The sequence below is a fragment of the Strix aluco genome, chromosome 6 (assembly GCF_031877795.1).
Source record: "Strix aluco isolate bStrAlu1 chromosome 6, bStrAlu1.hap1, whole genome shotgun sequence".
NCBI classification, from domain to species: Eukaryota; Metazoa; Chordata; class Aves; order Strigiformes; family Strigidae; genus Strix; species Strix aluco.
The window spans coordinates 42707554-42724234 of record NC_133936.1 but is presented as its reverse complement, the minus strand read 5'-3'; the positions used below and the strand labels follow the sequence as shown (position 1 = coordinate 42724234).

General features: G+C 39.9%; 1 protein-coding gene across 8 annotated transcripts in view; it reads right to left on the bottom strand.

Annotated features, from left to right (window-relative positions):
- The window catches only part of USP40 (ubiquitin specific peptidase 40), a 40231-nt gene that overhangs the window by 14444 nt on the left and 9106 nt on the right, over positions 1–16681 (bottom strand). For 7 of the 8 annotated variants that reach the window (XR_012623874.1, XR_012623876.1, XR_012623875.1 and 4 more), the window contains exons 7-20: positions 14194–14337; positions 13119–13247; positions 12503–12604; positions 12045–12152; positions 9987–10308; positions 9384–9465; positions 8184–8355; positions 7287–7371; positions 6045–6115; positions 4571–4890; positions 3501–3627; positions 2693–2750; positions 1962–2015; positions 376–464 (exon numbers count right to left, since the gene is read on the bottom strand). Coding sequence is in view for 5 of the 8 variants with exons in the window: in XM_074829839.1 (XP_074685940.1) it covers positions 376–464; positions 1962–2015; positions 2693–2750; positions 3501–3627; positions 4571–4890; positions 6045–6115; positions 7287–7371; positions 8184–8355; positions 9384–9465; positions 9987–10308; positions 12045–12152; positions 12503–12604; positions 13119–13247; positions 14194–14337 (1863 nt within the window). In the remaining 3 variants the exon portion in view is untranslated. The remainder of the gene's footprint in view (positions 1–375; positions 465–1961; positions 2016–2692; positions 2751–3500; positions 3628–4570; positions 4891–6044; positions 6116–7286; positions 7372–8183; positions 8356–9383; positions 9466–9986; positions 10309–12044; positions 12153–12502; positions 12605–13118; positions 13248–14193; positions 14338–16681) is intronic. The other variant, XM_074829838.1, reaches the window with a different exon arrangement.

Below are 16681 nucleotides of genomic sequence, written 5' to 3'. Positions count from 1 at the left end.
TCTCTTCCATTTTTACAACTTACAGGTATCAAGAGCAATATCCCCCTTTTCTTTCTTTATGCTTTTTTGCAAAAATATATGCACATCAGAGCACAGAAGTTGGGCAACCACAAACAGACAAATGATAAATGATTTACCATTAGTCATATGAGCTATATTAACTGGTCGTGTATATGCTCTTGGCCTTCTGCAACCGAGATAAATGGTGTGACCCTTCATGCTGATATGTATAACTCAGTGTCACCAAGCATCTTTTTCCGTGCCATTTAGAACCATTACAAGAGTAAAAAGAGGACTACATGAAATACTGGGAAATGCAAATATACAAAACATAAAAGCAGCATGAGATTCTCTTCAGTCACAGTACTACTATACCTGAGTGGAAGTTGGAGCTTTCCCACGACACAGCCCTAGCAAGCTTCCCATTTTCAGTTCTGCTTCCTTGACAGTATAATCCTCAGGCACTTCAGGGAGCACAAAAACATGGAGAACATCATAAGCTTCTGCTTTCTGAAAATATCCCTTCTATTATGCTACTCTTTAGAGTAAGATAAAAATGTTCAGTGACACTTAAGAGAACCTCACTTTCACAGTGTTGACATCAGATCTGTAAACCTCCTATGACAAGAGAAAAGCAATATTTGTATAAAAGTTCCTCCCCACCACCCCTATCTGTTGTTTGACCACTCCCAATGTGAATTCTCTTTCCTCCCCAACCATACAGCTGGAATTTCCCTCGCTGAAGCTTGTCTGCTGCCTCTGATCCTTTCCATGTGCTCCTCTGAGAAGAATCTGGCTCTCCCTTCTCTATAGGTCCATGTTAAGGAGTTAAAGGTAGCAATTACCTCTCCTCCCCTCAAGCCTCTTCCTCTTCAGGCTGGAAGAACCCAGCTTTCCCTCCTCTCTCATATGTTCCAGTTCCCAGACCATCCTTCCTGGGTGCTCTCCTTTGGACTGGCTCTAGTTTGTAAGGGCTCCTTTCTCATGCTGGGGAGCCCCCACAATGGACACAATACTCCAGATGTTGTCTGACAAGTGCTGAATGGAGGGGAATTAATCTCTCTTTGGCATCCTGGCTGTGTTTTACTACGGCAATATATTAGCAAAATAGTAGAGACACAGAAAATGTTTCCCAGCAAGCACAAAGCTGATCCCCACTCAGTTTCTCACCACTGCCCCAACAACGGCAAAAGCAAAGCTGGGCGTCCTTTTCTGGTGAACACTGCCCATCAGGAGCACAGTTATATAGTGACAGGTGGTACTGCATGCTTATCTAAATCGAAGAGCAGGCTATGGCATGAACACGTTCCTCCACTCTTATGGAAGCGGAAATTCTCATGTTATTCCGTGTGCTTCATACACCACAGACACAAGCTGCTTTCTCACAGTAAACAGGAACCTAACAGTGCTTCCTCCATCACTACAGCGCTCAACTTTGCTGCTCAAGCTGTTCTGAAATCCAGCCTTGCGCATCAGCACCCTAACAAATACATTTAGTCCATTTTGTTTCAGGAAATAGCAGTTAGAAAGACATGGAACAATGACTCTCCTTCCTGGAACATCTATAAACTTGCTCTGTAAATGTATTAAATATGATTCAAAACAGATCATTTAGAGACTTTTCAATTTATAAAATAAGTATGGGAAACAACTTTCTGTTAATTCCCAAAGCCTCGAAGCATATGGCCAGTGGTCAAAAAACAGCAGGTATGCTAATCAGTTTTACTCATCAGGGGTGCGAGTAATAAACTTAAATGTTCAGCTTGGGTTTAACCTCTAGCTTTGTATCAGTACTGTTAATAAACAGTAAAACTGGAAAATAAACCCCACACAACTGCTTCAGTTAAGCCTGGAAATTACTGGAGTTGCGTGTGTGTACTTCTCCCAGGAAAGGATAAAGGGAAACTTAAAGTCTCCCAATGGAACTTCTTAAAGAATGATGATTAAATAAATAAATTTACCTGGAGAAAGAAGTTTCCCATTTCCGCTAACGGGTCTAAGACAGCTATCATTTGCTGTAACAAGAAGGGCAGGAAAGACAGATAGATATATTACATAATTCAAATAAGAAGAAATTTGGCTCAGAAGCTTAGACAGGTAACATACTTAAGATTAATGACAACAACAGGTTTATCTTGGACACCTCTCTCTGGAGGTATCACATCAAAAGTCCAGTTGGAGAGATATTTCTAGAGACTTCATGAACAGTCTCAAGTTTTTATCCTTTCAGTGAAAGATTACTTTCTCTTATGAAGCCAGCTGTTAGCCACAATCAGTAAAATATACAGAACTGACCACGTGCTTCCAAAGGTAAAGGCATCACAAAAGCTTTAAAGAAAGAAAACTGGAGTGTCTTAAAATGAGTAAGGTAAAAAAAAAAAATCTTCTTCAATTCTTAGTGTAATACTTTAGTAAGATGACATGGTTATTCCTACTCAAACAGCTTCTGAAAAATAAGAGTTTCGTAAAATGTATTTTAATCAAGACTTACACTGATTTGTTTTAAGCTAGGAAAAAATAGTAATTTTATTCAAAATTAGATTAATTTTAAGTCCTTTCACCCCCTTGCTTCCCCCCAAAACTAGTAACAGCAGTGGATCTGCTGTTTTGAATACACTGATGCAAAAAGCAGGAAGCTAGGCAGTAAATTCTAACATTATCAGATCCCAAAGTAAAGCACCTGAAGACTTACCTAGTTCCTCCTCTAGCTGAAGCTCCTGTATTGCTTTCATTTTGATATCTGACATCACCTAAAAGAAAGCAATATTAACACCTCTAATACAGAGTGCCAGTAACACACCTGCTGCTCAAATGCCAGTCCAAAAGGCAGCCTTCACTTGAAAGGCATCCTAGTTATATTCTTACTCCTGTTAACACTACACACAGCTGAGAAAACACTTCTTTATCATCATACTAAATATATATAATAAATGTACTGATATTGCAACGCATTTGTGGAAATTTTCCTTAAAAACAGTATTCCAAAGAAAATAAAGTGGTGTTTAATTTTCTGATTTATCAAAAGACTATTATTTCACAAAGTAATTTTGTGAGCAAAACGAACGAGTATTTCATATTTTCTATAACAGGAAATAATTTTAAAGGCAGAAAACATACCAGAGAAACCCACCCCTTAGGGAAAACCTGCATTTTCTCCTATCCTACGTTGAAAGCAAGAAATAATATTTTCCTTCTCTTTTAGCTTTTCTTTACTGACATAGCCTCACCAAACATACATTTACAGGATGGTCCAAAAAGAAAATTGTTTCAACACTGAAACACACTCATGTAGATGGTACTGGTTTACATTACCTGCATTACAGTCTTATTACACAGCAAAGTATCCCAGTAATGGTAACTCTGAGTCACACACTATTTTCATCACAGAAAAACTTCAGCCCTAAGGCTGAATCCACTCCTTATTAACCAGCCTAAGTGCACTGGACAAGCTTTTCAGGGAAACTGCCTGTGTTATATCCCTGAACAATTAGTCTCCTTACTGTTTCAATAGTGGCAGTAATTTTAACGTGTTTCTCCTCCTCTTCTGTTCTGCAGTAGTTTTTAACTTGGAGCCAGCTGATGTCATATGTAAATGCAGTCAGATTGCCACTTGACACATTCACGAAGCTGTAAAAATGAGCAGTGCAAAGACGGTCAAGGACAGGAAAACTACACATTGTCTGGGCTAAATCACTACATACCAAAGCCCTCAAATAAACCGGTAATGCCCAGGTCATTAGTAGTGATGGCATGTCACAGAGTAAGAGTCAGAGGCCTCAGACAGCATCCAGACACCTTTGGGCAGGTTACTGAACAAACCAGTAAAAACTATGTTTTGGTAACTGGCTTTCAATGGGACTTAAGCTTCTGAAAGCACTTCAGAGTCTAAGTCACTTTCTGAGGCTGGATTTAAGGTTTCTGGGAAAAATATTGTAAAAGCATCCCTAGTCATAACAAAAATTTGAGATTTTCTCTGTCTGCTACTGTACACAAACACAGCAATAGTTCTTGGTGAAGAGCCCTCTCACTGCTTGATTTCACCTCAATTTTTCAGTACTGTTTCAACTAGGAAGTCAGAATTTATGTAACAAGCACATACACGTGTCTGAAAATGGGAACTTAACCTCAGAGCTATAAACTGGGAAATGAAATAAAACCAGAAATTTCCCCCTGGCAACTTCAGATTCAAGTGGGAGATTCAGCAGAGCTGCATACTCTTCTGATACTGTTCTGTTCTCTCATCCCACCAAGTCCCTTAGAGAACCACACAACTCAAACCTCAGAAATTCAGGTTATGCCAAAGATTTGCCAGAACGGGCACAAGTTGTTCTCGCTAGGTTTTTCCACGTGTCAGTCAAAGGATGTGACTGCATCTGCACTTCAAGAGCAAAGAAATACCTAATAGTTGTTAAGTACCTGATCTCCAAAACTTAAGATTACATTATCTTGAATTAAAAAGCTCGAAGTGACAATTAATTAAAAGAATATATATAGCTAGCATAATTTTATCTAATCAGATTTTGCCAAAATTGCCTTCCTGTGTAATTATTCTTGTAATCAAAATGGTTACCTCTGGTCATGGCTGTCTAAGATTAGTACTGAGCATCCATCTGTCAGGCCAACACTTTTGACTGTTTCCTTCATATCTTCTTCAAGAAAAACCTCCCAGTTCTTGGCTTCTTTATCTGGTCCTGAGCCATTCTTGAGAATGATTCCTCCTAATGGTGCTAGGGCTCTGCGCAAATCACCCAGCTTTGTGCTGCACGAAAAGACGTGCTGCGATTCTGTGAAATGCTGACCCTTCCCTCCTTCGTTATACTCTGCTAAACGAAGAACATTTACAACCACGGGTGCGTGATCAGGGCCTGTCATCACCTTTGTACCACCAACCTGAAGTAAGGAATGCAAGATTTATGCAGTGGTGATCAACACAGAAAAGACTGGACAGCAATAAATGACAATAATAAAATTATTGAGACAAAAAGATGGACCTTCTCTCCTCATTAGAAATTAACCACCTTTGACTAAATGCCTACTGAATAAACAATCAGAGTAACTCAAAGATGTTGGGAAGAGAAAGCATAATGCTAAGGTCTGTTCCAAGCCTGCATGTATAGTAAACATATGGGTAACAGTAGTAGGGAAACCAGTGGACACTTGGTCTCCATCAGATTAAGAATAGAAGAATTTAGTCCCCCAGGATATTAAAGAACGATCCAAAAGTGTGACTGAGTCAGATCTAAAGAGTTGGATTTTAAAATCTGGCCTTTCTCATATTCAACCTAGGCAAAGAATATAGTTCCTTGCCAAAGACAATTTAATCATGCAGGAAGCTGGAGTAGCAAAGACCATACCAAAAAGTACAACCAAGACAAGAATGACACTGTTAATAGATGTCTTCTTTTGGTTTCAAGTTGCGTTTGGTTTTCTTTTTTGATAAATCAGAAAGAAAATGCATACTTTTACAACAAAAATCTTTTAAGTAGTATTTTATTCCATTACAGAGATGGAATAAAATGTTGTGTTACATAACCATGGAGGCAAGCATTTGTAAGTTAAGCAGAAGCCTTAAGGAAGACGCAACACTAGAAAACAGCACGGTATTTCAGGGAGACCATACACAGTAGTAGTCATTGACAGGTCTAATTTTATATGTGAAAGGATTTACTACAGGGCATAAGTTTTTGTTATTGCATCACTATCAACTGACCTCCTTCCAAGAGGCACCAGATGTTTTCAAAATATACTCCAATGTAACCGGCATTGGATATCTACAGGCATCTATCAATCTGACCATATTGCATTCTGCATAGTTTAATTCTATTTATAATTTTATCAAGCAGCACACTGTACAACATTCAGGATATACTGACAAGCTGTAAAAACACAGTATCCTAGACGAGGCTGAAAAGGTGTCCCCAAAGCCAACGTTGGTATGTCAGCAGCACACCTGCAGAACAGACTGACGTTTCCAAAAACGCGTCTGGAGAATGTGTCTTATCCCTTCAGAACTAACAAGGAGAGAGGGCATTTGGTTTTTTTACCTCTTTCCCATTCCACACAAAGACATCTGCTCCATCAGCCAGCCCAATGCCATCCAGTGTCAGCTCATCTCCTAAAAAGGAGCAAATCATCAAGTTCTTGGCCCCCACAAAACAGACAAGCAGGGTCAGCTGGTAAATTCAAACATGTTGGCGCGTTCCACTCTGGCTCAAGTGTATCATGACAAAAGGCGCTGTGTGGTCAGCATTTATGGTGGTAAGTTAGGGTTCACTCATGTAGCAAGAGCAACACAAGTGATAACACACCCCTACAGCACTCTCACTGAGTAAAGAGAGCCGAAGCATGAAGGTTTCAATTCAATTTCCCTTGCAAACCAAGGCCCAAGTTAGCACTTGGCAAAGCTGCTTGGTCAGGATTATCTACAGGGTATTCAACAAGGAATCAACAGATTCAAAACAAAAAGGTTGGATTTAATAAATGAGTTACATACTGTACATTCCAAGCCCATTCTTCAAAATACTAATGCTCATGCTGTAGTTTTTTTCACCTTCCTACCGTCAGATTCAGATTTTTTGAAAGTCATTGTAATTTAAAGAACTGTATTAGCATGTGGAGGAATATTTACAGCAGCTATGAGTGCCTCTGTATTTTAATGTCAACATCATGGAAAGTTGGGTTATGTTGTGGTAGTACCCTCCTTTTTTGAAACAGACCAAAAAGACTACAAAATTTTAAAATGGCTGAATTGGCTTTTGAAGACTAACAGTTAGAATTGCATAACAATGCAAACCTGGAGACAGAACTCATGATTTTAAAAATACTAATGTACTCTTAATAATAATACACTCTTCATGCAAGAATTTTGCTTTACAAAATTCCAACTTCGGCTTAAGTCTAATCTACATTCTTCTTTGATGTCACCCTGGCTCCTCTCTTCTATCCTCTGCTCCACCTAGTAGGTAAACACTATGAAAACAAACATCCATAAGCAAATCTAGGTCAAAATACAAACTGATATGTTTTTGTCAGCAAATGTGTTTAACTTGCATCAGATCTGCAGACTTATTCCACAACAAAAATTACATATAAAGGTCTCAAAAACCTTCATTTCACTAATAAGAGCATCCTAAACAACTTAACAGCAGTGGACTTGCATGTAAGTTTGAGTCTGAAGAGTGTTCAGTAATAAATGTCTCCCAAGATGTTTTACATATGAAATCCTCAACCTCTGCAGTAAATGCAACAGATAAATAACACAGAAGCCTTGTATGTAGTAGTCTTACCATCAAGTATCTGGTAAAGATGCAGTCCTGCTGGTAAAGGTTTGGCAATACTGAGAATCATGTCTCCTTCCCAAGATTCCAACATCTAATCAGGAAGAATAAAAAAAAAAATTATATGAAACACCAGCAAGCAATACCTCAGAATTGTAACTTTGCTGAAAGCTGTTACAGCCTGGCTACCAAACTCACTTTGACACTGAACAAGTCACAGCTATTTACTTCAACAAGCCTAGTAACACAGAAAACAGTCAAGCAATTAGGATTTGGCCTTTCAGACTAGTCACCAGATAGACGAAAATAAAGTTTCAACTGGACACTAATCAAAGATTGTGAGGTACAGGCAAAGCAAACAGTGTTTCCTGACACTTAAGTTAGCTTTGATTTAGATGTCTATGAAGGAGCATTTTACAAATTGACATATTCCTTTAACACAGTAGAAAATAAATGCAAAGATACCACATTCAATAGTTAAGCTAAATATTTAACTAATTTTCTTTTTTCTTAAACTACTCTGATTATTTCCTTTTAAGGCCAGCTAGCTCCTTAAAAAGTCAAAGACAAATCTGTCACAAACTGAAATGTTAAGAATAAGCCTCGAGTTCTGCCAAGTGTCAATCCATGCCCATGTACATGCTGCCCAAGTATAAACAATTAATTTATGAGAGCTTTAAAGTCTACATGGTTAAAGCTTCATCGATTTCAAGGCTTCTTTTTGAGAACAGACCTCAAACCAATGCTTCCTTATGTGTAAGCCCATATAGTTTTTAGCCCCCTAAAACTACCTTTACTGTTGAAAATTTCTCATTGGGATAAAAATTGTGGCATAAATACATTTGCAAATGTTGTTGTGGCTCAAGTAAAAATGCAGCGCTTGAGCTCTTTTAATATAGCAAATACCTGGAACACTGATTGTCGAAGGTCTCCTAGTGTTTTTCTTCTATCAATAGTCAAGTCCACAACACTCTCTTTCCAAGTAAGCGAAGGATGCAAAGCCCCATTGTGAAATTTATAACATGAGCTCAAATGGAGATGTAAATCAATGCCATTGTTTGCTGAGTCACATTCCGCTCTTTGGAAGAATAACACAATAATAAACCGGTAAATTTAACACCTACACATGGCTAGCTTAACTCAGAGATGCTTCTGTGCAGTTGTCCTGGAACTGATACCCTCATGGCTAAACTCACTGTCACATTCCCCCCTCCATCAAGGGGTATGCTAAGAAGTGTTCAAAGATGACAGTGATTTACACGTTGTACAATACAGAGCTAGCACAGACATCCTCCACGTAAGTAACAGTACGTTCTGTGTGTTTCTACACCTTGCTTCTACCTTTCTAAACAGAATGACAAACTTCATCTTTAGGGATGTGGAGATTGTAGTTTTTTTCAGGCTGTGTTCCAGATCAGTACTCTGTTGAAATGTAGAGACAGAAAAACTGCAGGGAAACTTGTGTCTGGACAGACACAGCCATGCCTTTCTCCTTTATACCTGTATCCAGTTCTATTAGCTAAATGTAGCAGCAAATACACCATTTAAAACATTAACAGAATGAAATTTGCACAGTACAGAGATACCACGCAAGACTTGGCATCTCTTGTGTGTATCTATATTTTGGTAGCTTAACCAGGTGTATCAGCAGTTCTGTGTGTTCCTCAACAGAAGGAAAAGTTTCAACCAACTGAATACCACTAGCCCTTTCCTCTATGTTTCTGGCAAAGGATACCATTTATTTCACAGTAAAGAAAGTCATTCCCCCTTCTCCCAGTGGAGAACTCCCTCTATAAACATAATTGAGATAATGTGTTCCATTCTTCTTCCAGAATTGCGCCAATTTTCACAAAAAACTGGTACAATTTTAAACTGTAAGTTTCCCTTGAAATTCTGAAGAATGCCTAGTTACACCACTAACAGGGAAGCAGGGAACTAGCAGAAGGCAGAATCTGGACATACAAGTTGTATTCCTCAATTAACCTCTACGACATTGAATCATTTTAGCATCTGGCTCTACTCAGGGAGTTTCTTTCATTTTAAATCACTTTGGAGATCTGCAGATTAAGAATGCTGTTTAAGAGATTGGTAGTTACATTAATATACCTCTTTTTTTGCAGCTCAGTATTAGCAGCATTCATTTCATTCAGAAGGTGTTCAGGAATTTGGTACCTTGGATTTCCTCGCGCTGCAACAAATAATATAGGCTAGTTTGGCCTCAGCTGCTTAAAATGTGTTTTGGCAAACAAGAAAAGTGATCAAGATGAGACATTACAGTACGGTAATCATTGAAAATTCAGAGCAATAATGTTGCATCCTTTCATAATAGAGAAAATTAAACTGCAAGATGATACAAAGAACAAACAAGTGTTTTTACTTCTTCCCATCAAAATCTTTCCCTAAGGGAAACTGATACATGAATGCCGTTAGCAACAACTTGCATTTGCTTCAGTAGGAGATGTTCTCTTAGTATTTGTGAAGCATACTAGAAAAAACTCTTAATGTCAGCTATAGCAAATTAACTGGTCACTACCTCCTTGGAGGTAACCTCTGTGTACCTTCAGTGAACCCTTTTCTCAAATGATCGCTAGAAGGAAAACCGTATCTTCAGTGCTCGGAAAAGACAGAAATGCCCAACAGCCTTTGCCCTCCAGAAAACAAACTGCCAATGAAGGAAGCCCCCAGAATATCAAGATGAGCTTTGTGTACCTTCAGGTGGTCTTTTTAACTGAGATTTTCGATAAAACAGCATGTAGGCACTCTCTTTACCCTGAAACTGTTTCTCAATATCCTTTTCCTTGATCGGCTGGACTTTTGAATCATTCAGATCAAACCAATGGCAACCAGCAGAAGTGTCCCTTAGCCTTGTTGGGTTTTTTTCTGAATTCCACTGGACATCATTCTTCTGAGGAGGGCTTTGGAGATCTTGTCCTTGAGAATCTGACTTAAACAGGAGCTTGTGTTTTTCCTTCAGACCAACCTTATTTTCATCAGGACTGAACTGAAATATATGAGGATGATTCTGCAAATACTGAAAGGAAAGCAAGGACAAGATGAAGTAGATAACCGGTTTTAAACACAGCAGACTTCATTAGTACTTCACCCAATTCATTCTCAAATTGATACACAAACCCCATCCCTTCGAACTTGGCTTTATGATGCTTCCTCACATATTTCCTTGGTTTAGACAGAAAAATATAATTTTCCTACCACCACTTATCTGCCTGATTTTTTATATGCTATTGCTGGCTTCATTTCTTCTATAACTTCAAACTACTGTGCAAGAAATTGCAAAAGAATTGTTTTCAGCATACATGCATCACTAAGAATTAAATCAGAGCAACTTCTGAATTTCAAGGATTGCTCGAGACACTGGAGTCCTTTTAAAACGCTTCTCACAAGTGCATACTCTCTGTCCCTGGAAAGGTAGCATAGGGAGTGATACTCTACAGGCAATCAAAAAGCTTCTGCTTTATCAGACACACAGAGTACCACCCCAACTAGTTTAGCCCTCCAACATTGGCACTTTCCACCCTCTAGTCTCTGCGGAATTGCTCCCTTCTGTATTTACAACCGGGATCTTGAGCTCCACTCTGGGCTGCTGAGTTGTACCTCACTCAAATTAACGCTGCCCACTGTGGCATCTCAAGAACTTAAAAGCTACTCGTTCCATTTTGCCCAGCTTATCCATTCTGTTCTCTACTTTCATTTTAGCAATATGCAGATACTTCAAACAAGCTTGGTGTCCAAATTACACAAAATAAAATTGTGGCTTTTGAGGGATGGGGCAGGGGGGCGTGGACACCTACCACACTCCCATCCCCCCCACAAAACTTAAAGAATCACCCAACTCCCCCCCACAAAAAAAAACCCAAAAAGCAAACAAAAACAAGCCCCCAAAATCTGAATTTCTATTTCAATCATAATCAAAACCTCATTTGATACTTCAAAAAGTGTAAAAAATTCAGCTATTTCAGTAAGGCAAGTCCTGCACTGATCAATGTGCTTTTGGTGTAGTTCCAGCACTTGTGAAAAGTCAGCTCTGGTTTAGTCAGCACTCAAATTTTGAAATGGTTATATACAGGGTTGCTCACAGTTTGTTTCCATCAATTCTCCACCAAAGTCAGAAAAGCATCTACCTCCGCGGAAGGCTGACATTCAGATTTCACAACTACTTTTAAATAATTATTGTGAAAACTGCATTTCTACACAAAAAACATTCAAACATGAATTTTCCATGTATCTGTAACACAAACACTGAAGTATTTTCCTTAAAGCATTAGAAAATACAGTAACCAACTCAATAAACAAGATTTTACTGGAAGTGTTAATTTTATGGATGTGCCCTAATCAACCGAAAAGTGGCACACATTTTCAAAACCTCATTTTTGTTATGACTGTGAAGAGGTACTGTATTTCTTCTTTAATTCTCATCAGTGCTTTTATGTTCAAGTGGTAGTAGTGTTGCTGCAGCTTCATCCACAGACACAAGTGAACCAAGGTTCAGTAGGTAAGGTTAATTCTTTTATAGGCCAGCCATATAGATGTGAAAAAAAGAGACATGTTTTCAGTAAGACAATCCCTTGAGAATCTTGTCTGTGCTCCCCAGCCTACTAATTATATCTTACAAACCACTCTTACACACGCTTTATCTTGCTAGTCCAAGGGCCAGTATTTTCAATTACCATCCTCCTGGCTGTTCAATAGGAATATAAATGTAAATTTATCTTAACAGTAAAGAACAAAATTAACATACATGCATATTACCTTTCGTAATGCTCCATATTCTTTTCGGTACTTCTTATTCCAGGACACCCCTTTTTTCTCCAATAATTTCTGCCCTAACTGATCCACGGGAATTTGTTTAGATTCTTCCTAAAGAGAAATGAAAAACTAGGATAATGAAGGCTACAAAAGTCAAGGCATCAACACAAAGAAGCCAATTATGAAGTGCTTAAATCACTCCTGTTTGTTAATAAGCCAATGTAACATCACCTTGTGCAACAGCTTAGGTAAGCAACTTAAGAAATACTCAAAAAGGGCCATTTTCTGTATGAAGAGGCACTATTAGTTTTAAGTCAGGTTAAGTTACAAGTTCCATCTGCTTCACAGTAAGTTCAGAAGAGTTCTCTACACTTAAACCCACCCACTCTTACATACACTAACCCCTTCTTCTAGGTTCCCTGGCATCAAAATCAAAGCAATAAACTCCTTACATACCATACCTCTGATAAAATCCCTTTCAACACCACCAATGGATTTTCTACTACTTTGGCATTTTCAGTATCTCCTAAAGCCTCATCTTCAATCAGCCCATCCTCTTCTTCCTGTGTAAGAAAAGTAAGAGACTCACAAATACTGCCATTTCACACACAACTAGCAGTTTTATAGTCTGTACTAACACTAGCATGCACAATTTAGAAATGTGAAGGAAGTTCAGATAAGCTGCCCCTGCCACCCGCTACAGACCGTATATTGTCATACAGAATATCCACTATCAGCTTTTTTAAAGGAAGAGGCATTTGCAATGTTTACAAACAGCCAGCCAGAGTCATCCACTAAATGACTGTGCTAGTCTTGAGTAAAGATATTAATTCATTTGGGAAAGAAAAAGTGAGCCCAGTACCAAGAGATAGCACAGCAGATTGGAAAGCTAAGAATTCCTTCAAAATCTTGATAGAGATCACACACTGTGGAAAACTGGCCTTCTCAATGAGGTAAGAGACCAAATGCCTCACTAAAATATTCATTAGCTTGGATATATATTTCATCCACTAGTTCTTAATACTCTTCTGAAAAATGAGATCTATCAAGCAAGGAAGAAAAATCTTTAGGACTTACTTTTAATTGCCAGTTTCCTAATTCATCCACATCTCTGATATAAACATGATAGTGTCCTCCGTAGCAGCCACCTTTATGTATAATAACAGAGAAGAGCTCATACATGTACTCTGAATCATCCATTTCAGTCTTTAAAAAGAAAAACAATAATAGTAACAATAACATATATCAGTAAATCACACAAGGACAGTTTTACACCATCAGCATAGCCTCAAATATTTCTCAGTGTACATTTGCACATGCAGAGATTGAAATGGCTTTTCATTGCTGGGGAACACAAGTATGGACTGACACAAACCACGTACCAAGGCACAGGCTTATTAAGCAACTTTTAAAGCATAATTCTGAACAATATTAGAAATTCAAAATTTAAAATAATGAAATATTGATGCAAATAAATAGAACAGCTCAACCCTGTTTGTTCGTCACCTGGCTTATTTTGTTTAAAAGACTAGAGAAAAAACAAGCAACGTGTTTATATACACAAACCAAGGGGATAAAAAGGCTTCCTCAATTGCAAACACTGAGAAATTTCCAAGCTTGCACTGCAATATTTCAGTAAGAAACATGTCTTTTTCAATAACAGTGCCTCTACTGAGTAGATTCTTTACATATTTTAAGGATCAAAAATTGGCATCAAGCACTGGTATAGCTCAGTTTATAAACAAAATATATATATATGAATGCAAAGAGATTCCTAAGAAAAATGAAATAATTGCAGGCACAGAAAACATGTATAGCTAAATTTATATATGATGTTATCAGACAATGACAATATAAAAATAAATTTCAATTTCCAGGCGATAATCTTCCTCTCAAACAAATATCAGATTAAGTTTTACGTCATTATCATACCCTTTCTTCCTGTATAGCTACAGGGTATTTCCCACGCAGAAAGCGGTCTCTTGGAAACAAAATGGAATTTTAAAAATTTGGAACTGGAGACAGAGGAGAACCCCATAAAGTTTCTCCAATACTTTGCCCTGACAAAATGCAAAATAAAAGCTAACTTGTACTTGAGATATCAGTTCTCTGCTGAGCATATAGAAACTTTAACAAATGTAACAGTACAAACCTGCTCACAAAAAGGCCTCAGATTTATCTGGATAGGGAACGTATAGCAGCTTGTTTCCTTGTATCGTTCGCACTTCTCAAAGTCAAAGTTAAATCTCAGGAGAGAAATGGTGAGAAAGGGTGGCAACTTGCGTAGTTTAGCAGACTGTAAAATGATTTTAAAAAGTTGTAAGCACACAGTTATGCAGAATAGTGTTTCCACTTTGCTATGGTCAACTCTTTTCTTTCCACCAAAGCTTTGTTACAATCGGACAGACATGACCAGTGTCTCCATTTTTAAAATGTCTTCCCTAATTCTCAATTTCCCTACCAACTAGACATCCTGAAAGCAATCAAGATCTTTCTCCTCTGTTAAGCCCTACACCTTCATTGAACAGCGATCACCACTCCCATACTTCATCCTGCTACAGAAAACAAAGGAGGACATTGCTGAAATTCTAGTCAGTAATTACATCTCCATAGCCCTCATGTTCTTTGTGAGAGGATCTTGAATTGTATAGTAAGAAGCAACTGCTTCAAATCCCTGGGTCTGTGCTTACGCATGAAGTACAGCATCTTCCCAGCATCTTTGCTCTCAGCCCCTTGCAGAGGACTTGCCACCACCCACACAGACCCTGGGAGCCCAGAGGAAAAAGCACACTGAACTGCTGCTGAACAGCAGGCACAGCAGAAAAGCAATACGTGGTAGCTTTGCCGTTCTCCTATGAACAGTTGGGCACTCAGCATCTGGCACAGGCCTTGAAGCCACCCAGGAAAAAAAAAAAAAAAAAAAAAAAAGAGGAGCTGCAAACGAAGCTCAAACTACAAACACAGCCTACGTGCTTGCTTCTGCTGCAAGGAAAGGAGCTCAACTAAGACTGGGGCTACTACTTTTCTGGCTCCTCCTGGTCATCTCCTCCAAACACAGCATCTGTACAACACCTGAGGTTTCTTTCAATGACCTTTAAGAAGTTTTGTCTGAGGTTGTATGACCCCAAGTATGGGTCAGAGCTCGTACAGGCACAGTGTTTCCAAATGTGGAAGTCAGAAATGAACCTATCTGTAACATAAGTAGCCCCGATAGGTGTATATTGTCCAGAAAAAGAGATCACTCCCACATGTGTTTTGCAGCCTGCTGCTGAGTGACTGCTGAGCTGCCCCCAAGTGCAACAGAAATGGTCTGAAAAATGTCACCAGAATATATCACAGTGGTATTTTGCTTAAGATGTCAGGCTGCTTGAAGAAAAGGGCCTTGACTAAGATCTGTGGGCTGCCGTAAATGAGCACAGTGCTGTGCCTGAACAGCATGGAGTAAGTGTATCCTGGAAGACCCTACAGACAAGCAAGGGTTAAAGTCACCCTCATTTATACAGGGGAGGACCTTCAAGGCAGGAAGCCAACACAATCCATTAAGGCAAAACATTAATCAACATTGAACAACTTTGTGGAAAGCAAAACGAACCATCCTGTAGCACCTCCGAATGCAAGCGTAGATAAAGGAGACATGATTCTGAGCCTTTGCCATGTCTCCATCAAATGCTCCCGTTGCAGAGCCGTAACCGTAACCGAGAGCTTCCCAGGGTGTGCTGGCTTTGTGTGGCGGGGTCTTGGTAGGGGGGGAGGAGGCTACAGCAGTGACTCCCTTTGAGAAGCTTCTCAAGGCTCCCCTGGCTCCAAGTGGGACCCGCCTCTGGCCAAGGCTGCGCCAGTTAGCAATGGTGGCCACACCTCTGTGATAACATATATAAGAAAGGGAACATGGGAGGAAGAGTGGGAGTTGCGAGGAGTTGCAAGGGAGATACCTCTGCAAACACTCAGTTGAAGAAAAGGAGGAGGAAAGGGAGGCACACTGGAACAGAGACCCCCTGCAGCCCATAGTGAGAGAGCAGACTGTGCCCTGCACCCATCGAGGTCACCAGTGGAGCAGATGCTGACCTGCAGAGGACCCCACAGCAGAGCAAGGGGCTGCACCCAAAGAAGTGTGTATCAGCAATAGCATGGCCAGCAGGGACAGGGAAGGGATCTTACCCCTGGACTTGGCACTGGTTAGGCAGCCCCTCGATGACTGGGTTCAGTTTTGGGCCCCCCACTCCAAAAAGGCCATTGAATGACTCGAGCGTGTCCAGAGAAGGGCAACGGAGCTGGTGCAGGGTCTGGAGCACAGGTCTGATGGGGAGCGGCTGAGGGAACTGGGGGGGTTTAGTCTGGAGAAGAGGAGGCTGAGGGGAGACCTCATGGCCCTCTACAACTCCCTGAAAGGAGGGTGCAGAGAGGGGGGATGAGTCTCTTGAGCCAAGGAACAAGCACCAGGACAAGAGGGAATGGCCTCAAGCTGCGCCAGGGCAGGGTCAGACTGGCTCTTAGGAAGGATTTCTTTGCAGAAGGGGTTGTTGGGCGTTGGAATGGGCTGCCCAGGGCAGGGGGGGAGTCCCCATCCCTGGAGGGGTTGAAGAGTCAGGTTGACGCAGTACTGAGGGATCTGGTGGAGTTGAGAACAGTCAGTGTGAGGT